The 27,693-nt window shown below is 46.5% G+C and overlaps 1 protein-coding gene across 3 annotated transcripts in view; it reads right to left on the bottom strand.

Moving 5' to 3' along the window:
• Positions 1–27,693, bottom strand: part of PDE9A (phosphodiesterase 9A) — a 53,624-nt gene that overhangs the window by 6,985 nt on the left and 18,946 nt on the right. Inside the window, exons 3-11 of one of the 3 annotated variants that reach the window (XM_058853667.1) lie at positions 26,910–26,987; positions 26,053–26,096; positions 19,517–19,571; positions 18,630–18,700; positions 14,537–14,621; positions 10,276–10,357; positions 8,041–8,115; positions 4,373–4,459; positions 949–1,053 (exon numbers count right to left, since the gene is read on the bottom strand). In XM_058853667.1, coding sequence (XP_058709650.1) covers positions 949–1,053; positions 4,373–4,459; positions 8,041–8,115; positions 10,276–10,357; positions 14,537–14,621; positions 18,630–18,700; positions 19,517–19,571; positions 26,053–26,096; positions 26,910–26,987 — 682 coding nt within the window. Of the gene's footprint in view, positions 1–948; positions 1,054–4,372; positions 4,460–8,040; positions 8,116–10,275; positions 10,358–14,536; positions 14,622–18,629; positions 18,701–19,516; positions 19,572–21,137; positions 21,410–26,052; positions 26,097–26,909; positions 26,988–27,693 lie in introns of those variants that run through there. The other 2 variants (XM_058853648.1, XM_058853656.1) reach the window with 2 other exon arrangements.

Below are 27,693 nucleotides of genomic sequence, written 5' to 3'. Positions count from 1 at the left end.
ACTTCAGTCATGAAAGACAAATCTGCCTTCCCTTCCAGTAAAAATGACTCAGATTTGCCTTTGTTGCATTAAATAACAGCAGCTCAGAGAACGCAATTTCCTTGAAATTTGCTATTACAGCAGAGATCATATAAAAGCACTGAGACATTAGTACAGTCTCTTACAAGTCATTTGAGCAGCCTGATTAGTTAAAGGGAGGGCTGGAAGATGGCTCTGTTGCCATTGCATTCTGCATTAACTAAAGTTGGGAAAAGAGCAAGAAATATTAAATGTTGTGTTCCCACAGCTTTTGAATAGCATGGACTTACATTAAAGAAAAATTTTTCTTCATACTGCTACTGGCAAGAAAACAGACTTAGGCCAGTAACTGATATGTGTAACTATGGAGAAAAATGTTGTTTGTTTGGTTTTTTTTAAAGTGAAAAAAGCCCAGTTTTTAAAAGAAATTAAATGAATATATGAGTGCAGGTTACCCAGGCAGTAAAATTAATTGATGCCTATGGTTCTGGACAAAACAAAGGTCAAATATGTGTCCTGCATACAATACATGACAGGCCACAACAGAAGCACAGGTAAAAGTACACCTTTGCAGAAAACCTCTTTTGGGAACATTTTGTGCCCCAAACAAAGAACATACCCACAGACCATAATTCGCTAGGGGTTTGGCTGTCATTCCTAAATGTTTCACTCTATCACAGCAGGAACTGTGGACATCCAGGAGGTGAAGGTACCTCCCCACAGCCTCAGAAAGTTGTGCAGGTGCTTGGGGTCAGGGCTGGGCAGCCAGAGGTGGAAATGAACACTTCTCCTCGAATGCCCAGGGACTGAGCAAGTGCAGCCTCCCCAAAGGCCACCATTTGCCAGCAGGCTGGTGGCCCATTTTGCAGGAGAAGTGGCTGGGGTTTCAGGCTGGAAATGGAGTGGTGGCCTGGAGTGGGGGGTTTGTACCTGGAGGTTGCAGAGTGAGATCATGCTGTACATCATCTGGGTCACGCAGAAGCAGTGCCGGAAATTGTGGAAGGGGTTGTTTCTGTAATTGTCGTGAATACACAGCTGCAGAGAGAGGGAGTGAAGCTGTCAGAGGCAGCAGAGCTGTTTACCAAGCACTGTGTGTCCTTATAGGAGTCCTCTGGGGCCCAGGATTATTCTCTGCAAGGACAGAGTGACAGCACAGGGCCTCTGACACTTTCTGCCTTCCTGGGTGAGATTTGTGCATTCCAAGAATTCACCAGCAGGTAAAGCTCACAGAAAATCCTCTCTCATACCAGCCAGCAATGGGCAAACATCCCAGCACAGCTGCATCCCAGTCCTTAAGAGAGAACTCTGCTGAATTTGTGTTTCAAACCTTGCAGTGGCTAAATGGTGACTCTGGGGACTGTAGAGGGCTCAGAGCCCAGCCCTGTCCCCCTCTCCTGCTGAGCACAAACTGCAGCTCTGATACCTTGAGAGCTGAAACGTGGCTGTCATTTCACTTGCCAGTGCTCAGGGGTGGCACTTTGGGACCTGTTGCTTGGCAAAGGGAAGATGTGAATGGACACCAGGCTAGAGCACACCTGGGTGGGTTTTCCATGCCAGTCAGCCTGGGAGAGATCGAGCTGTTATGGGCTGACAGCAGCTATTGCTGTGTGGCTTGGTTGGCCACATTGCACAGGCAGGATAAAGCCTGTCTGTCCCTGTGTCCTGGCCAGTGCCAGCCAGGCTGGCTGAGGGAGGCTGGCACAGCTGGGTTAACACATTATTCCAATATTCCTCTGGTTTCCTGTCCTTCACAAAGCAGCCAAGAGTCAGCAGCACTGCTGGACCCCTCTGCTGAATCCTCCATAGCCTGGACCCCAGAGAGCCCTCAAGCACATGCTTCAGTTCCTGAGCCTGAATTAATGCCATGGACAGAATTCCTGTCCCCTTCCCCAGCTAAATCAGGAATTTATTTCAGCAGTCCTCACATCTCACACCCCATCAGGATCAAACATTTTAACTCATCTTCTAGGCAACCTCAAAGCTCCAGATGAGGTCAAGAGAAGTGTGGTATTTCAATGTGTTGCAGCGGCCTCAGGGAGACAAAGAGTTACATTGTCCCACCCCAAACCCCTTGTGAAGGGCGGCCCAGGAGTTCTGATTGGGTTTGAGTCCCTGGGGGGTTCTCCCTTGCTGTGTTTCTAATGGTCCCTGACCCTGAACTCCACCCTCAAAGGTGTAAACCCTTGGTTCTGTCCCTCAAAAACCCCTGCTGTGCCTCTGTTCGGGGCTCTCTGTTCTGGACCTGAGTTCGTTCTCATGCTGAATAAATGGTTTCATGAACGGGAGCCCGTCTCGTTGGTGTTTCATGCTGGTCCCCAGAACCCTGCTGCTTCCCTGGACGAGATCCTGAGGTTGCAGGCTGCAACATCAATGCTTATTCAGTATTTGTGGGTTTCATTGCAAAAGCTGCACAGATTATTCTGCAGCAAGGATTTTAGAAACACATCCCATCATTTTAAAATTACATGAATGACACAATATGGTTGTCAGCCAGACTCACAGGTGGTGAGTATCTCACAGCCTACACATGGACATCCATGGCACTGCACAAAACTGCATGGATGTAATGTATACATCCAACACTGGAGCCCAGAGCATCCCAGGGGACTCCTGACTCAGAGCACTGAAGGGATGGAGTGACTGGGTTGCATTAATCACTCTTTTCTCCTCTTTCTGGAAGGCTTCTGTAGCCCGTGGATGTGGGAGCAAGAAAGCCAGGATAAGCATGAGGTGGCTTTTTCTCTCCCACTTGAGTTCAAAGTGACGCCCATACTGTGCTTGGGGGAAGTATCCCACTTTGGAGCAGAGCCCTTGAGGCTTTCAAAAATCATCTTTCTTTCTGCAAGAAGATAGGAGACCTCACCCTGTCTTACCCTTGTAGAAAATACACAACAAACTCCCCTTTTGCTGCTCAGAGTGAGGCTGTCTGAAATGTTAGTGGTGACAAATTGCTTGGAGACACAAGCGAGGGGAAGCTGCCTGCAGCAGCGTGTGTGGGTGGGCTGTTGGTGTGTGTTGACATATCACCTTGCTTCCCATGTTTTCGGGCTGTGAAACAGGAGGAGGAGATCTTCTGGTTTATCTACAGTGTGTTACCCTTGTTTGTGTTGGGTTTCATCCCACCCCTTGTCTTCAGCTGCTTTATAAGGTCAGCACCACCCAGATTTTCATTTGCCTTCTTCAGAGAGAGAGATTCACCAGCTTTTGATCATTTTTGGTGTCTCCTTTAATGCAGTCGTATTATTTTTCTAAAAAGGCTTCACCAGTGCTGGGAATAAATTTCAGGTGAGCCTCCTGCCTTCTGTGGTGACATTTTATTTCTTATTCCAGGCTCTGCTCAGCCTTGAGCCTCGTTGTGTCCCTCCTGCAGCAGGACACCAAGCAGCCCCACGTGTCTCCTGCCATTGCTGTACTGTAACACATGATGAACCAGTCTTTTCTTTGCCTTTTCCAGCTATCTCCTGATTTTGTGACATTTTTTGGGAGTCTATATCCATTTAAAACAGTGCCCTGTACTCTCTGCAAGCACCTCAGGGAATTAGAAGAGATTTATGAGATATAAGTCTTTAGTACAGGAATGCTGTGAAACATCTGTACGGTGAATTCACACCATGACATTTTTAATTATTATCTCAATCAATTTGTGAGACACAGAGGTAAGTTTTTACTAGTTATAATCCCTCAGGCTATCCCTGGATGCTTTTTAAACAATGGTTAAACTATTTACTGTTCTATAGTTCTCTAGGAACATGATGTTTTTTTCCAAGAAAGCAAATATATTCTTTACTTTTTAGCAAACACTTTCTTATGTTCTCCCTTGGACCTGAAAACTCATTGCTTTTTAAATATTCCAGTGTTTCTTCCTTAGAAATCTCACTTTTGGTATGATCTCATCTTTCTCACATTTTGCATCTCTGCAGCATTCTCACATCAAAGACTGAAGCAAAGAAAGTTACCTTCTCAGCAATTCCTTTTCCTTCCTGACTTGCTCTTTTCTCTACTCCCTGTGATTTAGTACATTGAATGATTATTGCACACATTGGTCCTTTTTAGCTGTATCTGAAGGCACTTGTCTTGCCTTCATTTACAGTAGGTACCAAGAGCATTCAGCAGAAATGAACTGCTTTCAGTAATAGAAACCTCAGCAAATGAACACAAAACAGTTAAAAAAGAGTCATTTGTGACCACAAGAATGCAAACAATTTCTGAGGTACTCCAATTTTAAGAATTTGTATAGGCTGAGCACTTTCATTGGGATTACTCATGCCAATCATGTAAATTCCATGACTAAATGCCTCGTTTATTGATTTTTGAATGTGAAAAACTGCAAACACCAGTAACTTGAAATACTCACCAACCACCTCTTCAACGTGATGGGATTGATGTTGAAGTCTTTTACCAGCCCAAGGTCGTGGTACATGTGCTCCAAACAGCTCAGCATCTGCAGCCAGGAACAGGCAGGTTATTGTTGGCTCTGTAAATATCCCTTGAGGACACCCTGTGAATTTCCCCCTTGCAATCATCAAATGATTGCAGAGCCCTCTTTAGATGAAAGAAAGATGTTCAAAGATTGCATGATTAAAGGCAGTGCAAGAGGGGAGACAGAGAGGGTCTGAAAGCTTTTTGAAGCAGACACGCTGCTGTTGACTTCACAGGTTTTGTGCAGGGCTTTGCATATCACACCAGCACTCTCCAGTAATTGTGATTCGTGTGCTTCACAGCAATTCCTGCTCACAAGAAAAGTATTGCTATTTTTCTAGTTCAGCTGGGATGTGTCCTATTGCTCAATGAAACCAGTGGGAGCCTTTCCCTGGCTGTACAGAAATGGATCAGGCTCCAGCTGAATAGAAAATTACAGCAGAAAATAAGAGATCCCTAAAGAAACATTTATTTCAGACATTTGTCAATACCTTCTTTCTTTATGACTTCTTGTGAGCTCCTAACTCCGCTATCTTAGCTCATATTTCTTGTTTAAAAGATTTCCCATTATAACCCTACAAAACTGCAGCAGTTTTGTGATTATCCCCTCATGGAGACTGTAACTATGCTGAAATGCAAGGGCAGGCAGCTCTTTTGAGACAACACCTGCTCTGCAGTAGCAAGGGGGATGCAGATAGTTTAGCATCAACCCTCACTTTTAATCACCTTGAAAGAATTGCAAATGAAAGATATTGATAATCTGGAGTGTTTGGGTGCTTAAGAGCTTCCACCAGTCAGAAATGAACAGGTTTCCCAGAGTTCAGGAGGTTATGTGTGCATGCATTCCCATTTCTGAAGGCCAGATCTGCAGGGGATGGAATGTGGTCATTGTGTTAGAAAATGTTCTTAGACTGTAAAGCGAGCCAGGAGTTTCAACATGATGAGTATAATTTCACAAATACAGCCCTGGAGGCATTTCTAGTTAGTTTTCTGTTATTTAGGCTCTTAGAAACTCACCAGAAAAAAAAAGTGATTTAATTTAATGAAACCTTATTATTTATCCAGGGAATAAATATAAGTCATGGAGTAACAACAGGGCTGATTTTGAGTAATCCAAAGAGGATGAGACTTTCCTGCAAGACCTGAGGGACAATGCCATGAGCTGAATTCTGCTCAGATCACACAGACAACATTTTGCTGAAGATCCCCTTGTCCTGGTAGAATATATGTTTTGCAATAGTTCCATAAAAGACTTTCCATGACAATGAACTTTATCCAGAAGTGCTGAATTACCCTTAGAAATGCAGCTGTTGCCAAGAGAGCTTTGGGTGAGTGTTGAGGCGAGACTCAGTCCCAAAACTCCTGCCCCTGAACACAGGAGAATCTCAGTTTTCATGCTTAGCTTTCTTGATCAGCAACAAAAGCTTGACTATGGGGCTCTTGTAAGGCTTGAAAAGTGAGAGGGCATTTGAGAAGGAGAACCCAGGCTTGCTGCAAAGCTGTGTTTACTGAGATGCAGCAGAGCACATTATTCATCTGCTTACAGATGACCGAGGTTTGTGACCTGCCTGTCCCACACTGGGCACGTGGGCAAACACTCAGTGCTAAACAAGCACTGACAGAATTGAAATATTCTCTGTAAACATAAAGCAGAGCTAAGAGGGCGAGATAAACCCATATGGCTCACCACAGCTTGTGTGGAATCTCATTTCTGAGCAGACTCTTCCTTGCAGGGCAAGTTTAATCTCCACACCCTCCTGTTTGCCTTGCTCATGCCACCATATAATGTTTCCTAGCCCTCTGAATGAGTTACTGTTATAGATACATTTTATATTGTTGGCTTTTCGCAAATATTAAAATGAATGTTATGTGTATAAGAATGAGAAATTTTGTTGTATTAATATAGTTTGCTTTATTTCTGTTATTGATGAAATTTAGAAATAGTAGTATAATACAAATACGTTAGGCTATGGCATAGTATTAAAATAAAAACTGCTTTTGTTTGTATAACCCAAAGACTGAGGAAAAAAAATACCTAGAGAACTCCTGCATTTGTAAACTATCTTACCCAGATGAAGACAGCAGTGACCAGAACTCTGGGGGAGGAATTTATTGCATTTCTGGTATCAGAGAATGTAAATCTCAATAGCGCCAAGAAGATTGATCTATTGGGAAGGGGGCAAGAGAAAACTAAACAGAAGAACACCAAAGATCCTAAGAAGAATGTATGAATATGTATGAGAATTTATGGATATGTAGTAGGATTCTGTTTTTAAGGGACAATCCTTTGTTAGTAAGGTGTGCTCTCTTGGCTGAATGCAGAGACACCTGGCCGTATCTGTATACTTTATTTTTTTCTCCTAATTGTTTTTTTATTAAACTTTTAAATTCTATAAAAATTATGTGAACCTCGTTTTTCACAGTTACTGTGCTGCAGAACCATCCCCCAGCCCACAGCAAACCATGGATAATGGGTTCTGTCTGTCCTCATTCTTTCCTAATGGTCAGAAGAACAATAACCCAGTGGTGTTATGGTGCACCTGTCAGACTGTAATTCCCTCTTGCTGCATTTATGGCCACAGTGCAGAGAAAAGGGGCTGGAGAGGGCTGCACAGCACCTCTGACCACACAAGGGAAGCTCTGCCAGCCTCAGCAAATGGGAGATGGACCAAAAGCCATCAGAGAGCCCTTCTGTTGTTCTTCCAGACCTAGGAAACATCCTGAAGGGAATGTGCTGTTCCTGTGGATGTGGTACGGGGTGTTTTTCCTTGGCATGCTGAGCCAGAATTACTCTGCATGCACAACCCCTGAGAAGGTAATTACAGTGATTGCTGCTGGGGCTGCTTCCAGAACTATTCAAGCCTTCCCCTGGGGAAAAAAAACCACAACACTAAACCCCTGGTTTAGTCCTGTCCATCATTAAGTTTTTCATAAGTGAGATTTGCTAGTATTTGCTAAATCTGGTTTTACATTATATTATAAGATGTCCATTCTTAACATCCTTCTCCTTCACACTTCTAGAGGTTTACACATAGACCTTCCAGAACCTTCTGCAGTAGGAGTGATGAACCATGAATAACACTAATAGCAGTAAGAAAAGGAAGAAAATGAAGCAATAAGGAGATACTAATTGGCTGTGAATGTAGCCTTGCACCCTCTTCAGAACAAACTGCAGAAAAAAACCCTCAGCTGAAGGGTTGTGAATCAATGCCTGCACCTCTGCCTGCTGCTTTATTGATTTGAGTGGAGTTATTGATGATGTGCTAAAGCACACACTTCACTGGGGATTGATTTGTTCAGATAAAATGGTTGGAGAGAACTCATGTGGCAGTAATGACAGCGCACCAGCTGAGAGACTTTCCTAGGAAGAGATTAAAGAGAAATAAAGAGGAGCCAGGATGTGATAAACAGCATAATCTACCTGGCATCTGCTAGGAAAAAGCACTGTATTTCTGGTATGGATGGTGGTATGGAAAATAAAAAAAAATAAAAAATTAGAGAGTCAGGGCAAAAAAGGGGAAAACCCTGCAGACTGTCTCAGAGGGCTGTTCTGGCCTTATTGGTCCTCAGAAAGTGCCAACCCAGCTCAAGTGGCATCCTCACCTCGTTGGGCTCCCACAGCCAGACATCAAAGGTTGGTTTCCGCAGAGCCTCGATGGTCTCCTGGGACAGCATGTACTGCAGACAGAAAGGCAGGAGGTGTAAACAAGGGTGTCCCTGCCATGGGAATGCTGCTGGCATGTCCTTGGGGCTCCCAGGGTTCCATTCACGAGGGGTTTAGCCACATTTCCTAAGCAGAGAGCAAACCATCTCTCCCTCTGGCCACCCAACCCTCCTCAGCCTTCCTGGCAGCTGCTCATTGGGGCAGATCCTTGTGGAGCAGAACTTGGGGGAAAAGGGAGAGTGGAGGTGTTAGGGAAAGGGTCATGGCTAAATCCAGCGCAGGGAATCAAAGGCACAGGGCACAGGCCCATCCCTGGCTGTGCTGGTTCTGCTGCCTGCAGAGCATCAGCGGCACTCCAAGCTGCCAGTTAGGGAGGGTGGTGTGAAGTGTCTCTGCTTACTGTGCTAAATTAGCTGGTGGGGATGATATGTTTATTTTCAGATGATTTATGCTCTCATTTCGAGTGTTTTTTCAAGAGTGCCTACAGTTTCAAATTGGTTGTCAGCCTGCAAGATTCAAGAGATTTTTTATCATTACGCTCAGAAGCCTAAAACAAAATCAAGCTCATTCACCAGTTATGGTTGTACACAAAATGAAAAGGAACGTTCAGGGTTAAAGGACATGGGGATATCAGGGCTCTACAGATTCATCTTTTCAGGATCCTATTCATCAGTGGTTTTGTGACTCAAAAACCTTGTGGCTTCAACTGGTCCATTTACCATGGCTGTCTCTAATTTGGGTTTACTCTCCTGAGCAGGTGAATGACAATTTCTGAGCCATCAAACTGTTTGATACTTAATCCAAGGAGGAACAACACAGAAGATTAATTTTTCTTCTTCTGAAGGCAAGGAGTTTTGCATTTGCATGCACACAATGCACATTTACTGTGATTTTCTGCAAGAAAACTGCTAATTAGATTAGATTTGGTGTTGCAGTGATATCTTCCTTCAGCCTCACTGACACTGGAGAAATCCAGCACCTGACAACTGATATCAAATTTTGCAAATCTCCAAAACCCCAGACTCCCATGAGTTCTGGTTTAGGAATAATGCAGAAATACAAACTCCCAGTTTACTCTACAGCGGGTCAGTGCAACTCTTTATTCTTAATTCAAGATCCTAATGCAGCAGTCCATCAAAGTTTAATCTGACATATATACTTATCAAGGGAAAAAAACTGGCTTGGAACTGATGTGTTCTGTGAAATGGTGTGTTAGTGTCAGGAGCACAAGCCTCCTGGGCAACAGTTAATTAAATAAAGTCTCTGCTTCAGTGCAGGTCACTTCTGTGAGGCAGAGCAGAACAAACAGCAGAATTTACTGCTCTGCTGGGCTCTGAAGAGAAATGTGCACAGAGCCATGTCCGTGTCATGCACCTGCATCACACAGGGCCGTGAGGATCCAGGGTGGCTGAGCCAGCTTTGGTGTGTGCAAGGCGCTGCCCGTGGTGAAACCACGATTTGCAAATGTGTGAGCTGGTGTTCCACCAAGGTCTGAGCTGGGCACTGGGCAGGCATAACCAGGCAGCTTTTAATAATTCTTGTGGGAAAAGACTGCTGGTTCTGGGACCAAAGACTCTGTGCTCTTCATGGTTTCAGCCTCATTCATCACTGTGGATTTGTACTTGTACTTGCCCAGGAGACATTTTTCTTCCAGCATTACTGTTTTCTCTAGCAAATACACTAACTCATTTTCACAGGGACAATGAATCATTTTGGAGAGAATCCAATGTCGCATTTTCTCTCTGTTTCCCTAGGTGAAGCATCCCCATAAATTACTTTTTAAATTAAAAAATAATCTATTAGGAGAAAACAGGCAGCAGCACTACTTTCAATCAGAACACGGCATTACAGGGTGTTTTTGATTGTTGCTATGAGCGTGGAGAATAAACAAATACAACTAGATAAAAGAGCATTAAATGTTGATGAATGCACAATGTTCATTAACATTTCAAACACTAATGAGCTTTCAAGTACTAAAGACTACTGAGAATTAAACTTGAAGTCACCGTGGGCAACTGGCAGCTCTTTCCACTGGCTCACAGGAGTTTTGGATCAGGCCTTGGATTTAGAATAACCAGGAATTAATGGCTAAGGAGTCACACATTGTAGAGCAGCACTTGTCAGGATGGCAGCCATGCAGGAGGAACGTGGAAAGAGCAAGGATTGTGTGGTACCTTTGGGTAGGATGGTACATCCCGCCGGGGAGCCGGCCTCTTGTTTTCATCCAAAAAGCTGTACTTGCAGGGACAGTTAGTCCTGTAATGAAATATTCATCTCTTAACATTGAGGGAGCAGAAGCACAGTTCTTCAAAAAGTGCCAGAAGTGTTCTGGTCTCCCAGGAGCCACCCCTCAGAGCCACCCACTCCACAACCTTTCCCTTTCAAAATGCTTTTGAAAGCGTGATCCTCCTTAGGGTTTTCCCCCCTTGTGCAACACCCCTGTTGCCCTTTCCTGGCCTATTTGCATTCAAGAGAGAGGCATCTGAGTTCAGCCATGTATCCATGGATACCCAACCAGTTCTCCTTAACCAAGTAACTTCCAGCCAGCGGTTTGCTGCCCATGGCAGGAGTCCTTCTCCTGGCTGCCAGGGACCCTGCTGGCTCTGGGCACGGGCACACCCGTGCTGATTTACTGCTGAAGGCACCTACTGAGCCTTGCTGCAGCCCACAGGAGCTGCCACTTTGATGGGGTGACCTCCTTGCCAGCTGCCCTCCACCTGGGACAGCAGCAGAGAGGCAAGGACTTGGCAGACACCTCTGATCCTGGAGGAAGGGAGCCACTGCCAGCAATTACAGGTAATTAACACTTGCCTGGTTATCAACACTGCCAATTATCTACTCTTCTTTCCTCTGAGTATGGAAAAGCCAAGCTGATGCTTTCCTATCTGAGGAGTGGCCCAGGGGGGACCTTATCACTCCCTCCAATTCCCTGATGAGGCTGCAGCCAGGTGAGGGTCAGGCTCTTCTCCCAAATGACCTCAAGCTGTGCCAGGGGAGGGACAGGCTGGACATCAGGGAGAATTCCTTCCCTGAAAGGGTGGTCAAGCACTGGAAGGGGCTGTCCAGGGAAGTTTGGAGTCCCCATCCCTGGAGGTATCTGAGGAAGGACTGGGTGTGGCACTCCGTGTCCTTGGGCTGGGGACAAGGTGGGGATTGGTCACAGGCTGGACTGGGTGGCCTTGCAGGGCTTTTCTCAGGCAGCTGTCCACATGACCTTTATTAACTCTTGTGTGAGGCTGATCTTCTTTTATTTTGCATTTGTAGAGTCATGGAACGGTTTGGGTTGGAAGGGACCTTAAAAATCATCCAGCTCCACCCACCCTGCCGTGGGCAGGGATGCTTCTCGCTAGGTCAGGCTGCTCAGAGCCCCATCCAACCTGGCCTTGAGCACTTCCAGGGATTTATCCCTGGAGTTCTAACATTCAGATTATCCTCTCTCAGTTTTCAAGCCCCCTGCCAAAGGAATCAAAAAGAAACCTCCTGAAAGAAGTCAAGCAAAGCATTCCATTAACTCCATTAATTTTGTGCATTTTTGATTATTATATTTTGCATTGTATCTCTTTTGAGTGAGTCTCTTCTCTGTTGGGAATTAGTCCAGGTCTCTTTTCTCCTCTTAACATTGATGTCTGCAGTCATTTCTGGTGTCAGTGTTTGAATCCTGTGAAAGTTATGTCATTTTACAGCTCATGGTGGTCAGCTGACTTAAACCAGCTGCCTTTTCCTGCCCTGTTTAAGGAGATTCTCCGTTGGTGAAAAGCTGTCTTAATCGTTTCTAAAGCTGTTTCCTCAAAACTCCACTGTGTGGGGTATTAGTAGGATAAAAATAGTGAGATTGGGGCATTCCTTGCCCTAATTGGAGCTGACTGCCAGGGTTAGCTGAGGGTCAGCCAGCTATCTCTAATTCCCAGCTGTAGAAGGATATTGAAGCCTTCATCCCAGCACACTGGGGAACACACCAGAGCCAGGATGCATCAGACCTTCACAAATGTAAAACTGTATCTGCAAATGATCATGATTTTAAATGACACCATAATGCTATTAGCATCTGCCAGTGGTGAGTGCAAAAAGCAGACAAGCAAAAAAAAAAAAAAAAAAGCAGCAATTTGAGGAGGATGCAAATGGAGATGATTTGCTCTTCTAAAGAAGGGGATGCACAGTTCACTGTGCACGATGGTTTTTATAAGCCTGGCTGCTCAACCTTACTCTCTCATCTGGTAATGTAACAGCAAATAAAAGAACAGGTAAATATCCATACAGCTGTGTACACTGCGATCTTATTGAACAATACAAGCACTCACACATATTTATGTACATTAATTAAATTTAGGTGGCATTCCTGATTGCAACCATAATGCATTATCTAGTAAATGACACAATGACACAATGGATGACAGGTCTGAATGAGAGCAAAGACATTTCCACCTCCCTGGAATGCCTCTGTTCCATCACATCTCCCATGCCAGAGGGAAAGGGTTTGCTCAGCCATCCTGGGGTGGAGCATCCCTAGCCTGGGGTCACCTCAGGCTGGTGGCCTGGCTGCTGTGGGGTTGTGGTGGCTTGGGAATAAGGAACCTCAGCTCATTCCTCAGCAGCTCCTGATGGGAGCCACCAAGGAGCGTCCTCTCCTCAGTCTTGTGTCCACATCTAGCTGCTGCTTTGGGTCCCAACCCCACAGGGTGCAGATAACCATGGGCAGAATTCTGGGCAAGCAGGAGGAGCTTTTGAGCAGCTGGGAGGAGGGAGATGCAGCTCAGGGTAAGCAAGAGGAGCTGTGACAGAGCCTCACGGACACAGCACCAAAGTGATGCTGAGCAGAGCGAGTCCCGCTCCTGAGCAGCTGTGAGTGTGAGCTCAGAGCAAGCCAGGGTGGGTGTCCATGCCCAGCTGAGCCCACACCCATCTTTACCCATCTTTACCCATCTTTACCCATCTTTACCCATCTTTACTCATCTTTACCCATCTTTACCCCAGCTTTCCAGCCTCACACCCCGTGCTGGTCTCTGGCTTTCGGAGCCTGTCACATCTCACTATGAGCCCTTAGTGAAGGTGACACCCCAGCTGGAGCTGGCTGCTCTGAGCAGATGGAACACCCCCCCATTCCAGCTTTTCTTGTTAACAGGTTGTTGTTTAGGGCACAAAAATATAGATTGGAAGGTGACAGGATCTGGGATGGGAATTGGCTGCTGGGACAGTCTTGTACTTCCTGATGTGGTGTGGTGGTGACTGAATGAACACCAACTTGCCACAACTTCTTTTTTTGGACTTAATTCCCTGTCCACCTGTGCATCACTGTTCAGCTCTGCCAGCTCCCTGCCACAGCTGAAGGAAAGACACATGAGCACACATGTTTCTCATGTCACACCCAGCACAAATCAGCACACATGCTCCTCAATTTGCTGCCAGCCTGGGCTTGGATTTTTCTAATAAGATTTCTACACACACCCCAACAAGAAATGGTGCAAGTCACAGGGCAAACTGCATTCCACCCTGCTGGGATAAATCTGAGGCACACATCTGAGGTTAATAATGTTACTCTGCGTTTATGCTAACATGACAGCTGAATTTGGCCTTGGACTTCACGGGAAAGAATTATCATTGTGCCTCCTGACATATCTGGATGGCAACATTTATAAAAATGAGTGGTTATAAAGCCTGAATCTTTTAGCACATCTCCCATTGCCCTCAGTAGGAAACAGTTCTGATTAAGGGTCAGACAATTTGACCCAGAGACTGTCAAGACATAGTAACATTTGCTGAGAAAAAAAACCCCTCACACACATTTTGAGCAGCATGGGGTATTCCTCTCCAGCAACCTTCCCAGAAGTATTCCCAGTCTCACAGTGATGATTTGTTTGTCCTAGTGAGGCACTTCAGTGACACAGGGGGCATTTTCCAGCTGAGACCACTCACCGTACCAAATGCAATTTTTTCTGCTGGTGTTTTAATTACAGCAAAACCCAGCTTCAACATCACAATGAGCCCTTGCATTAGAAAGTAAATTCCCAATTTCTCATTGAATTTGAAACGGATGATTTATAATAGCATGAGATCATAATTAGAGGAACTGCTACATATTTATTTGGTAATTTCCCAGAATATATTGGAGCTGATTCGAGTGCTGACTGGTTCCCAACCGAAGGCTGCACTGTGCAGAAGTTCTTTTCCCATTCTCTCTCTCTCTCCCAGTAAATCCGGATGAAGCATTCCCGTTCTCTGTGTGACAAATAACTCCCAAGACCTTTTTCTCTATTCCCATGGCCCAAGCTAATTTAACTGGTGAATAGCTATAAATCTTCAAATAGTAAATTAAAGCCACTGTCCTTGATGACTACTGGTTTCCTTGCTCTCTTCTAAGGCCAGGAGATAATTCTGTGGAAATGTTGGGGTTTGAAAGCAGGCACTCACTCCTGTGGTTGGGTCCCAAGCAGAACTTACCTGCTGCTTCTTGCTGCCATCTCCTCCCTCATCTTTTTAATGTCGCGCTTGCATTTCTCAATCTCCACCACTTTCAGGCCTTCCACTGTCAACAGAGGGAAGCAACAGGGGTGTTACCATGGTGAAAAGTCTCAGGATCTCACTTCACAACGGTGCAGAATTTCAGGGAGCTCTGCCAGTGGGGTTATCCAGCGAGGCAGCCAGCTCTCACAGGCTGCCTCGGCTCTCCCACGTGCAGGTGCTGCCAAAGCCAGAGATCTTGGAAACCCACGGGAATTCTCTGCTGCCAATGCAGATATCACAGCCTGCTGTACAGCTAGAACATCTCGCTTTTCCTCAGCAGCAGGCAGCTCTCCTGGTGCCTCCACTTCTCTGTGCTGTACAGCACGAATCAGAGGAAATCCTGAGCAGGAAAAACCCCCGTGATGGGATGATAAGCGTGGCTATGCAAACACGTCCCGGTAGGATTAGAATTCCCATTAAGATAAAAGGTTTTAATTCAGAAGTTCGTGCAGAGCATTAAGGAGCTCTGAGAGGCATTGCTGGATACAGAAAAAGCAAAGTGAGACTGCAGGAGAGAGAGAAAAAATGTTGAAAATTCGGCTCTAATGATAGGGGGCTTTTTGTGGTTGTTTTTTGTGTTTTTTTTTTAACTATTGAAATCCTGTCACTTCTTTTTGCCGATCAATTCTGTAATCAAAGGTTATTTCTACATGCAGCACAGAAAATCCTATATTTCCCTTCTGCATGTAATTGTGAGAGCCACGAGGCAAAAAGTTTGATTGCCTTTTTATGCAGCAGGGCACTTTATTCCCTGTAGCCAAGAGAGCCCGATGCAGTGAGAGTGTGAGAATAATTCTCCCTTTCCTTTCCCCCTGGTTGAACTGTCAGCATGATCAAGGACACAGCACCATTTATTATGCCCGTGTCATTCACATGCACTCATTTCACAGCTCATTTGTTTACTGAACTCCTTGTTTGCATGGATGAGCCATGGTTCCAAGGGAACTTGCAACTGGAAAATCGCTGTTCAGCAATTTTCTTAGAAAATCAGAGTCTGGATCACACCTATCTGGAGAGCAGCATGTAAGTGATGAAACCCTGCCTTGAAGGGCACAGCTCTGGAGATAAGCAGAGACCTGGGTTTTGTTTTTCCTTTCTGAGAGTAACAGCAAAGATTGCATCTGGAACTGGGAGAAGGGAAAGAGATGTGTATGAGGCAGAATTCAGGGCAGAATGCCACACATTAGGAGAGGAAAGGGAAAGGGAGTTGGTTTTTTTTTTTTGTTTGCAACAAAATCCCATTTAGCATTTATATTTTTTCATATTTCATTGTTACAGGCAATTTTTTTGGGTGATCACAATGATGATGAAGGCAAGCTTCTTACTGGATATCTTTGTTATCTTTGTTTGATACCTGCCTGCCCTTTTTTGGGTGCTTTGTTCAGTAGCTGATGATCCTGACCTGCAGGCCCTGTGCTGCTTTGTACCACACTGGTGCATTCCCCTGGGAGAAATTCCTGAATAACCTCTTTTCCAAGGTGTCTAACTGGTGGCCAGTGCCTATCTGGAGCAGAGGGAGCCGAGCAGAGTTATCAGAGCAACAGGGAAGTGGGGAAGGCAACTGCAGGGAGAAGAGGAGGTTTGGTGCAAAATGGCAGCCCTGAGCATTTTTTCCTATTGTGTCCCTTTGGTTTTTGTCCCAAATCTCTCCAGGGGAGCAGGGAATTTTCATAATAATTTTCTTAAGGTAGATGTGAAGTGCTTACAAATTGCAAAGGGTTTTTTGCCAGCTTCCTTATTCTTGTGTGGGCTGCTGTGCAGAGTAAGTCAAGCCATGGGACAAAGCATTCCCAGAGCTTGCTCTGCATGGACTTGTTTTCCAAAGGGAAGTGACAAGCTTTAGCTGGGATTTAAAAAATCAGCTAAAAGATTTGGCTCCCTGAAAACACATCTCTGGTGTGGTCTCCAGGCAGGAATGGGAAGGAATGAGAACATTTCATGTGAGGTGCAGATGTAGTGCTGTCATGAGCACTTATCCCCACACACACATCCCCTCTGGGGAACAAATCCTGGAGAGCACACGTGAAAGTGGCAGAAAAGGGATCTCTGAAAGAGGCAGGAGAAAAGGCAAAATAAAATCACAATTCTTTCCACATTTGGCTTGCAAATGATAAACGGCCACGTCATGTGCACTGATTAAGGGCCCATTACATTATTCTGTAGCGAGAAATACTTTCTGAAAAGACCCTGTGCTGTCTAAAGAAATCCTTGGGCTGAATCCAGCAGTGAAACACGGCCCTTAGAGCACCCTCTGGGAGCCCAGCTCAAGCAGGGAGGTTGGACACTCCCTCTCTCCCACAGTTTTGCTTCTTAAACATGACAGCCCAGAGAATTATTTGAGAATGCTGCAGGCTGGGCTCTGTTGCAAACTCTGGAAGTCTGATTTTGAGCAGATGGGTGCACTTGCAGACAGGCAGCCCAGGGAGCTCCTTCCCACAGATTGCTCCATCAGCTGCTGGTTCCATCAGCAGTGGGACAGGACCCTCCTTTGGGGAGCAGGGAATTCAGTCCTCCTGCATGGCACAGCAGCTCTGGGCAGGCTGCCTTCCCTAAACCAGAAATAAAGTGCTGGAGTGGGCAGGTGCTCAATTTTTTCCTGCCAGGAATGGCATGAATGCCTTGTTATCTCCCTCCTGCACTGTGAGCTGCCAGTGTTGAGAGGCAGAGTGTGTGCCAGAGCTCCCGGGGGTTCACCAGAGGCCAAAAGCAGCCCCTAGCTGGCTGGGATAGCTGCTTGCTTGGGCTGCCAAGGGGATACAAAGACCCACAGCTTACCTCATTTGCTCTAATCCATGGCATTTAGCCCTGAGAAGTGGAGTTGGTCAGAAGTTTCACTGAAATGCAGAGTGACTGAGCTAATTTCTCTTTTCTCTTTTTTTTGGGGGGGTCAAAGAATAAACCAGCAGAGCCTTGGGAGAAGCAGCAGCCAAACAGACAGGGAGGAATTCATTCCTGGGTTCCTTTCAGGGGGGTGGACAAGCTGCAGGTTGCCCCTTCCATGGACATCCCTCAGCACCAGGAGCCTGAGGCTGGGGTGGCCACAGGGAGAGGCTTCCCTGCAGCTGCTCCTCAAATGAGGACATTTCTTCCTCTCCCTGATGACAAAGGGATCAGTCTCCCCAAGCAGCTGCAGGGTCAAGGTAGTTTCTGCTCAGGGGAAGTTTCAGGAAAACAACTTCTTCCATGAACCAGAAACTCTTTTTACTCCCAGCCAGCTCTAGTGGGAAAGTTCTTTCTGCAGCTGTAGTGCTGGGGACGGCTCTCCCTGCTCCTGGGTATCCTCAAGGATGTGGGGTGTGGAGTCACATCTGGATGGCAGCACCTTATTCATACCCCTTCCCTGCCTCTCTGGGACCTGTGTTCTGCATAATGTACTGAAACAACTCAGAGGCTGCACAGGGGGAAGCAAAATGACCCAAAAATCCCAGAAAAGGAGCTCTCTGAGCAGGTGAGCTGGAGTTGGCTGCTGCACCGTAGCAGTGTGGTGGTGTTAGGGGACAAGGACTGTAATGCCAGCAGGAGGAGGGTGTTACCCCCTGGAATTACAGACCAAACTCCCCAGCGAGGGTGGGATCAGGTTCCCCAGTGTTGGAGGAGTGCAGAGGGATGGGAAGGTCACTGCTGGGTGCAGGGAGGTGACAGACACCTGGGCCATGGGGGACATGGGAGGGCTGGGAGCGGGGATGGAGAGATGAGTGGTGGAGCCCCTGTGCCACGGGGACAAGGGAACAGCAGGACTTGGCCCCTGGCCCCAGAGCTCCGTGGAGGGCTCAGCAGTGCTCAAAGGGAGGGCAGCAGGAGCTCTGGATGCTGGCAGCACCAGCCAGCCCACCCTGGTCCCCACACCAGTGCCACCACAGGCTCCCACCGTCCCCACTGGTCACCACGGGCTGACCTGCGGCCTCTGGGGCTCAAAGGTGGCCAAATTACGAGGGATTGGAGAAAGTGGAGGGGCTGTGAGGAGCAGGACAGGTCAGAGGTCACAAGAAGGCACCAGTTCCCACTGGGAGAGGAATAAAGGGACACTCACATTCAACCTTTTTCTCCAGCATTGCCAAGTGATTAGCTACTTCCGTTTTCAGCTCATTGATTTTAAAAACCCTGGAAAGAAAACCCTCATGTATTAATGTAATACATTTAATGCTCTACCTACCCTAGGTGCTAAAAACTTCTGCTGGAAATGCCCATATTCGTGTCTCTATGATTGATCTGCCCAGCCATGTTTGTCGTAGCAAATTTTCCATGGAATTGCTAACATTGGGGCAGAAAATACACCCCAGGCTTCATGAAAAAGTAACAAGTGATAATTATGATCCTGGGAATGACCTGTGGCTCTACAACACTTCATCTCCCCCTCTCTCAGCAGTGACTTGCTACTGTACTCCCCCAGGGAAGCAAAGTTAAACTGAGAATTGTTAAATTGATACTTCATAATTGTCCAAGAGCAGCGTCTTGGTGTCTGCACACTCTGAAACCTCCTCCCCTCCTGTCGAGTTACGCTGGTGATTTGCTGGGCTGTGCTGGGACTGATCTGTCTTATTGAAACCAGCTGGGATTAAATAAGCAGCTACACAGATGTTGAGAAATCCTCTCTGAGGAGAGACTTTTTTGGGTGATAAAGGGGAAAATGAAACAAATCTGATGATTTGACTGTTCAATGAAGAAGTATTTCTTTTCTTCCTAAGAGGGAATGAGCATTTACTACTCGATCTCCTTTTTAGATCAAAGATAAAATTGCTTTTGGTTTAAGCTACTGTATTGCTGTCAGCAGGAAATAATGTGTCCCAGACCTAAATTTGGCAGACAGAGTGGGATTTGAAAGATGTTTTAAATGCCCCTCTGCCTCCTGTGAAAATTTCATTTCAGGCTGATAAAAGAAATAACATTTTAAATTAATAATGATGTTCAGTTTCTTACCTTGAGAACTGCTCGGCAATCTGTCCCAATAAATTCTGGAACAATTCTTCTTTCTCTGAAAAAAATAGAAGGGAGACATATATAGAATAAAGGAAAGGACAGAAGACACCCTCAATTCTCCTGCAAAGTGATTCCAGTTTTCATGGTGAGGCCAAAAAATTGTTTTAGTCCTTTGAAGAGTGCTGGTGTTTGGGAGTGTCTCCTTGTCTTACCTGCCTTCCTCTTCCTGGAGATTACAGTCAGGGTTTCTCAGAAGTTTTATTTTTGGGAGGCTGGTCTCTGTGAGGTGGTTTGTTTTAAGGCAGCACTTTCTGGAGAGGAGACCCCTTTCACAGATCTTGGCTGGGACACCAGAATCCCAACTGGCTTTTAAAAGCTCCTGCTCACAGTCAGCGCCTCTACACCAGCAGCACACTGTGACACAGTGCCCATGAACAACACCACAGCTCAAAACAATGCAAAATAAAACCCAGCTTGCCTTTCAGCTTTATCCTGGAGACCAATTTTCCTGGTGCAAATGCCTGAGGATTGTGCTGCCTCGCATAAACTCCGGGCAAACACGAGATGACGAAGTGCTGTCCCTGTGGAATGAGGTCTGCCCTTCCTGGTTTGTGGGATGGACACAGCAGGGTACAAGTTTCCCAGCCCCTTTTCCCTTGAGAACACAGCTTGGACAGAGCTGCCACAGGGATCCTGTCAAGATCCCGTTGTTCCCTGAGTTCCTGCAGAGTGGCCACACTGGGAGCCCTCGTCGCAGCAGCTCCCAGCTCCGGCTCTCGGGATCTTCTGTTGGCTCAGGAAAGCTGATGAAGCCCCAGCCTCTTCCCAAGATAATCACAGTATTGCAATCACCAACACAGGGAAAAGCAAACAATCCCTCAAAACAGGACCCCAGGTTTCAAGGGACAGCACACTTTAGGAAGGAAGAAGTCTGATAGCAATGTTTTCCCATCTTTTAGTGTCCACGCAGAAAAGGGAAGCACAAATCACCTTTGCTGAGCCCTGAGATGCTGTTTTGGGATTGTTTCCCTTTTTCCCCAAAGTGCTGCAGTGATTCCTGCACTGGGGATGTGCTCAAGGAGAGGAAGCATTGAGTGCACTCATAAACACACTGCAGATTACAGAACACCTATTTATACCCCACACAGAAACACCCCGATGGCATTTCTGCAGATACTTCTTGTCCTTCCCCGAGGGAACACGATGCCTCACGAGTGCAGTCAGCAGGCAAAACACATCAGATAGAAATACAGCCCAGCATTTAGCATTTATTTCTAAATAAATGCTCTTGTACCTGTTGAAAGGACGTGCAATTCCTCAGCTATTAGAGACATCAGCAATACTTGCCAAGAGCATTCACATCACTGGTCAAAACAATTTGCCTGTTACCCCCGTGTCACAAAACTGGAGCAAGCATTCAGTGCTCTGAAAGCCTCAGATCTAATTCCCATTTTTTATTTTTTTTTCCCATTTTTTTCCCCCCAGCTCCCAGCGGAGTGGCTAGCAGAGAAAACAGAGATTGGTTCTTCTCACAGAGACCCATTTTCCAGTTTTCTCACAAAACCCAAGTGCTGAAACAAAGCAAAGGCTGCGTCCTATTTAAGAGAGGAGGAAAACTCACCGTGGGCAGCACCTGGGATGGCACCAAGTCCAGGAGTGAAAATAAGCAGAGAAAGCAGAGAAAGCCGTGTCCTCTCCCTCCGATGCTGCTCAGCCCTCTGACAGTGGCTGGAGCGTGCCAGAGACTGACAAGTTCCCTATAAACACTGTTCCAGTAAAAAAAAAAAAAACAACCCAACAATCTTACTTTCACTCCCTCCCCCTGTCAAAACTCACTCGGAGTACTAGGAAATTCTCATCCAGGGAACAGTCAGCTGCAATCTGATGTTTATGGATGTAATAAAAGACTTTCAAAATGAAGATGTATGTTTTTATAACCCTAGGGTGCAGTAAAGATATATGACTAAGAGTGGCAGTTTGCCTCATCTTAAAGAGACAAAGATCCATTTCTCTGCCCTGTTCCTTTCCGAGGGAAAGACCTCTGGTAACCCCTCTTTCTGAAGAAAATGAGACATTGCTCTGACGTGATTTAGTCTTGCTTGTCCCTTCCTTTGTAGAACAGGAGGGTTAGGTGTGCTTTTGCTCCCTTTGTTACCCTCTGCCTTCTTTTTTTTATACCTGTGTGCAGGGCTGAAGCCCCAGGTGCACACAGACACCTTTTTCCTCGGATTGCCTCATTTGTTTTGCCGTGATTCCCTCTCTGCAAGGGAAATCCTACTGCAAGCAGCACTGGCAGCAGCTCTGGGCACTTTGCTGAGGGTCCTGTTGCAGCATCCCCAAAAAACCCTTTGTGCTCCCCTCACCTCTGCCAGCTCTGTGAATACACAGTGTTTACCAGTGCAGGTGTTCAGCAAGTCAGGTTTTTGCACAGCACTCTGGCTGTTTTACAGCTGACAAATGGCAATTAGAAGCACTGCCCTCCAGAAGATGCTGCAATGGTTAATGCTGGGCAGGGGACAGCCCAGCTCGGGCTTCCCCAGGCTCCCCCTGCTCATTCCCCTGCTCAAAGGGACTCCTGCTCTTTGCCCTCTGGCCTCTGCCAAGCTCAGCAGGGACAAAGGAGCCATCCTGCCTTGTCTCCAGCAGCTTCTGGGAAGAAGGCAGGTGCGGGGGAATATGGCAGCAGCATTTTTTCCTGTGATTCCCGCTGTGGCCGGGCCGGAGGCTGGCAGGGAGAGCACACCTTCCCTGCCAGACTGGCACCTGAGCAGCTCAGGTGACGCTGCACTGGCACAGATGGTTTATTACCCACTGGCAGACACCCTCTGCCTCGCACTGCCCTGCTCAGCAGTGCCTCTTCCTCCACCCTCTCACCCTCTGGGATCACGGCCAGGGAGCCACCTCCATCCTCCTGCTCTCCCTGGCTCCCTTCTGTCCTTTCTGGTCTGGCCAAGCCAAGCTGGGAGGGCATGGGCATCTCCTTTTCCTTGCCAGCATCAGGCTGGTGAATTCCTGCCCTGTTTCTCACAAATGTTTCTGCCCCAGGCTTCTGTCTGCATTTCACTTTCTGTGGTTTTCTTGGATCAGGGCAATCAGAGTAATTAAAAAAAAACCCACAAGCAGCCAGGTGGACAAAAGCCTTGGGAAGGGGTGAATTTCAAGCCCAAGCCCACACCCATGAGTCTGTCATATTGAGCCCCAGATTAATGTAATTCACAGCTCAGGTTAATTTGGGCTGTTGCATGCAAATTCCTCATCAGGTGAGCAATCCCAAAGTGGTTGACCACGTGCCAGTGCACGCATCCATGTGGGATGCACTAAGGAGCAGGAGTGGGAGGAGGAATTTTCTCTCCCAGTCTCTGCCTCCTCACTCTTCCTGAGCTGCCAGCATGAACAAGACTCCAGAAGGAGAAGAGAGAGATGCCAGAATAAGAAGATTCAGACACAGTGACAAGCTTCTGCCGTTTTACCATCACCAAACGGCACAAGATCTCGGGTATTGAATCATCCAGGGGGAAAATGCATCCCTGCTGATCTCTAGTGCAGCCACTGCTGGGTTTTGCTGCCCTAACTGTGGAGCAGAAGGAAAGTCCCTGTGAATGTTTTCCTGTCCTTTCAGGACCACAGTGGGTCAGGCTCATTTGACCTCCACAACAGCTCCTTTCTCTGCACTATCAGAAACGCAACAGGCTTCAATTTTACCCCTCAAGAGGGTGCTGCTAACAGGGTTTGTTCATTTAATTGTCACCTCTGTCCAATCTATAAGTGCCTGAACCCTGCTAATTAGAGCAACAACACAGACATCATTTTGTGAGTATTGAGCCAGTTTCACCATGAGGAGAGAGACCAGAGCCCTTCTGCTGTAGGGAGGGAGAGGAAACTCACTCAGTGGGCCTGGAAATTTAAATACCACAGAGAAAAGTGTTTGCCACAGGGGTTTTGATGCTCTGCTAGGATAGCCATGTGTCTTCTGGTCCAGGGCCATAGGAGGAGGAACAGGGTGTTATCCAGAAGCTTCACAGGCTCAGAGCCAGCAGGCTCAGGCCTCATCCTGACCCTAACACTGACCCTGACCCTCATCCTGACCCTCACCCTAATCCTAACACTTGCAGACAGCTGACCCCTGACACATCGATCACTGCTGCATCCAGCACTCTCTGGAATAAAAATTTATTTTTATTTCCAGCCCTCTCCTGTGACTATGGGCAGGAAATGAAGAACTGTTTCTTAGCAGGACTCTGGTGGATATCTCCTCTGCTGGATAGAAGCCACTGCTTATATTTTTCCTCCCGAAGGATTATATTTCCCAGTCCCACCTTTCACAGCCTCTGTTCCCCATGTCATTCTTCTGCAGCTGCCTGGGAGACTGCTGAAAAGAGGTGCATTACCTCCCACCACTGTGAAATTTGGGATGACCCCCTTTTTGGCACGTATTTGGATGAGTTGCTTTGGGAAGCAGAACGATGCAGACAGAGCTGTCTGAGAAGTGAAGAATAGAATAGAGCTGTGTGGTTTTTTTGTTTTTTTTTAATGAAGAGGAACAATTTCCCACTCTGTTTATTCTTCCTACTGTCAGCAAAATGTCAGGAATGCTTAAGATTAATGACAAGCCATGTGAAAGAGAAAAAGATACCAAGGAACATTAGTTCCATCACACTCAGCTCAACTTTTTTCCTCTTTCCATAGCAGACTCTGTATTATGTTTTGACAATCTATGGCCAGAATTTTTCTTGCCCTTTTCAGCTCAGATCTTTGGAAATCCTTGTTTTATGAAATGCAGGGAGTGAAGAGCGATCTTGCTGACACAGTGAGCTGTGCTCTGCACAAAGCAGAGCCATGTGCTGTCAGCTGGGGATGAAAAACGAGGGCCTTGGGAGAGTGTGAAAAGTCATCCACGGTCCTATAAAAATATACTGTTAGCTCCATGTTAGGGGAATAAAAAAAGCATTCAAAAAGGAGTATGCCTTCTAGAAACCCCCTCAATCAGCTTCCCAGCTGGTATAACTCACTGGCATTTCCTGGCACAGCCATACTGGCCCCATTTCTCTGTCATGGGGCAGCTGGAGACTGGTTACTCACAGCAGCTGGGACACAGAGCCAGGTGCTCCACCCCACCTTTTCTCATGTGATAATGCAAACAGTGTCCTCCCAGACCAGGAGAGTGATGCTGCTGCAGCAGGGTTTGTCACAATAAGGAAATAAATAGTTTGGCAGACAGCTTCTTCCCCTTTGCAGTCACGTGTGCCTTGGCTGTGACTATCTCCTTCTGGCAATCACTGTTTATGGCTTGTTACAAATCTCACTGTGGTAGGTTCTTCCCAGTTCCCTACCCTCTGTGTTCTCTTTGCTCTCTGTTCACCTTTGCTCCTTGCATGCACAATCTCCCTGCTGTTGCCTCTCTGTCTTCCCCACATCCTCCTTTCCAGATGTTTCTGCCAAGGCAGATGCCTCAGAGAACAGCCTCAGTTCCCTGTGCCTCCCCTTCTAGAAGAAGACAGTGCTGTCAGACACTCTGTTTTAATCCAAAATTCAGGACAGTCAGACAGAAGATGAGATGGGACCACCAAAACATCATCTCCCCTATCCCAACAAACTCACCTGCTCCTGCACACGACTTTTCCAGCCCCAGGCTTTCTGTGCCTCTCCTGTTCTGCCTATGCCCTCTGTGTTTCCAGGACTATCATAACTTCTTGCCCTTTGTCTCTCCTATCTTCCCATTTGACTGCTCCAAGGAGTGTCCCCAGCTGATGTTTCCTCTCCTGCTGCAGCCCCTGCCAGCCTCTCCCTGTGGCTCCAGAGTGCTCAGGCTGCCCTGCTGTGAGTGGCAGGAGATGCTGCAGCTGCACACGTGAGAGAAATCATGAGCCAGATGCTCACAGGAATTGCCCCAAGCCAAGGTTCTTCTCCAGTGTCTGAGAGCTGCCAGCCTGAGCATGATACTGGCAGGCAAAGAGGGAGGAGTGGCTCTTCAGCCCTGCCTGTGGCTGGGAAACGTGCTCCAGATGTGTTCTTTCACCCAGGCCCTCTTTAGTCTTGTCAGGTGGATTTAAATATTTATCACACTTAGAGCTACCATGCCCACAACAGAAATTGGAGTTCTCAGCCATTTGGAAATAACATGAGGCTGAAATGTTGTGCTCAGCTTTCCAGCAGAGCTTTGCTGAGGAATGGGCAGGTTTAACAGAGCACTGCAGGAAAGGCTTTCATTTGTCTTGCCTGAAAACCTCCACTGCTCCGTGCAAGACTTTCCCCAGGGCATCAGGAGTGCTGAGTCAGATCAGAGCGAGGCATTGGGAAAGTCCCCTGGACTCAGCCATTCACCTGATCCTCAAATTCATTGAAATTTGGACACATTTCTTAAGCTTTCCTACAGAACACTGTGATCAAACACTTCTTACTCTGCTGCAGCTACAACCATGACACCGACATCTTCGAGTGTTTGCATCATGGCCACATAATTCCCGCATGTAAATGTTTGCAAATTCAGCTTTAGTTAATTCAGCTTTAATAGATTCAGTTCAAAAGGGTTGTTTTACCTGAGAGCTGCTCAGTCACAACTGGGATCACTTTGTATGGAGACCTGGAAGAGTCACAGAGGGCTGCTGTTAGCAACACTCAAAATGCAGTTTGCATTTCACATCCGTACTCCCCGAGAAGTACAAAGAGGTCTCTGAAGATAATTCTAAGATCTCTTAAAACCTGTGAGTTTGAATAAACAATGGCACTTTTTCTGAACACCCAGCCCTGAGATTTACTAGAAACAGAATCCTAGAGCCACAGAATGGTTTGGGTTGGAAAGGACTTTAGAAATCATCCAGTTCCAACCCCTTGCCATGGGGAGGGATATCTTCTACTAGACCAGGTTTCTCAGAGTCCCATCCAACCTGGCCTTGAACACTTGCAGGGATGGGGCAGCCACAGCCTCTTTTTGCTCTGTGTTCATGTCCTGTGCAGGAGCTCCCTCCCAGCTGTTTGGGCTCCACCACACGGAGCAATGGCAGTGATGAGTTATCATGAAATACTGGCCAAAACCAACCATAAGGAGACCTAAACTCACCACAGGCTTTGAGTTTGCTTTTCAAATAATCTGCTGGTTGTCCCCCAGCAGAGCAAGCAGGAGTGGGGGAACAACAGAGCTCTGACAGCAAACAGGGAGGGATGGGAACAGATGTTCTGCATTAAACACCTAAAAGCAGTATTTCTTTCCTCAGACAATTGCTCCTGCTTTAACAAGTAAAAACCTTCCAAACCAGCACTCGTGTTACAAGCCAGCATGCATTTCTTAGTGCCATCCCCCTCCCTCTGGGGAGCTGCTCACCTCCCACTGCACACAAAAGGCTTCTGCAGGAAACCACCTCCCTTTTTTGCAGGAGCAGGTGGCAGCAGGGCTTACCTCTCTGTGTTTGCAGGCATCGTGGGATCAATGGACACCATGCAGTTGTCTGCTGTCAAAAGGGAGATGGTCGTGTTCCTGAAAAGCAAGTTCCAAAGAGGATTGTTTGACCTAGAAATGCCAGCTGGAATTCTGTGCTGCTGCATGTGATGCAGAGCCATCTTCTCTCCTGCAGGTGCATCTTTTCTCTTTGCTCCTGCCTTGGTACCTCTGTTACCTTGGAGCAGAAAGAGTCAAAGCCCAGCACAGGAGATGCTTCACCCATGTAAAATGTGAAGTGTGATCATTTTTGATCCCAGGGCAGACCTTGCTCCCTGCTAATTAATTTATTCTCTTGACTCGTTGAGTAATAATTTCTTTTAAAAAACTGTATTTTGTGATACATTGACTCAGCAGCTACGTATTGACTCACACCATACAAATGACTTTTGGTGCTATGAATGTCTTGAAATTATTTAGTTACTCATTTACCAAAACAAACAAATGTCTTGCTGAATATGGAGTATTTTTCTTTTTAAAATATTGTACTAAGGATGATCTCATAGGCTCAGACGTAAACCTTGGAGGTTTACTTGGGCTCCAGGATCCTGAGTGAAATGCAATTTTTCTTTGAAAATCTGATCAAAATAAAATGCCAAATATGCAGTGAACACCCTGATTGTGAATGATTAAAACTGCTGAACAAAGTTTCCTGGGTGATGGAGTGGAAGTATTTGACAGCATAGGAAAATGAGAGTTATTAACCTCTCTAATGTCAAATGAGAGGAAACAGAACAAACAGCAA

This window comes from Poecile atricapillus, chromosome 1, assembly GCF_030490865.1.
Source record: "Poecile atricapillus isolate bPoeAtr1 chromosome 1, bPoeAtr1.hap1, whole genome shotgun sequence".
Lineage (NCBI taxonomy): Eukaryota > Metazoa > Chordata > Aves > Passeriformes > Paridae > Poecile > Poecile atricapillus.
Note: the sequence above shows the minus strand (reverse complement) of the source record. Positions and strands in the feature narration are given on the sequence as shown.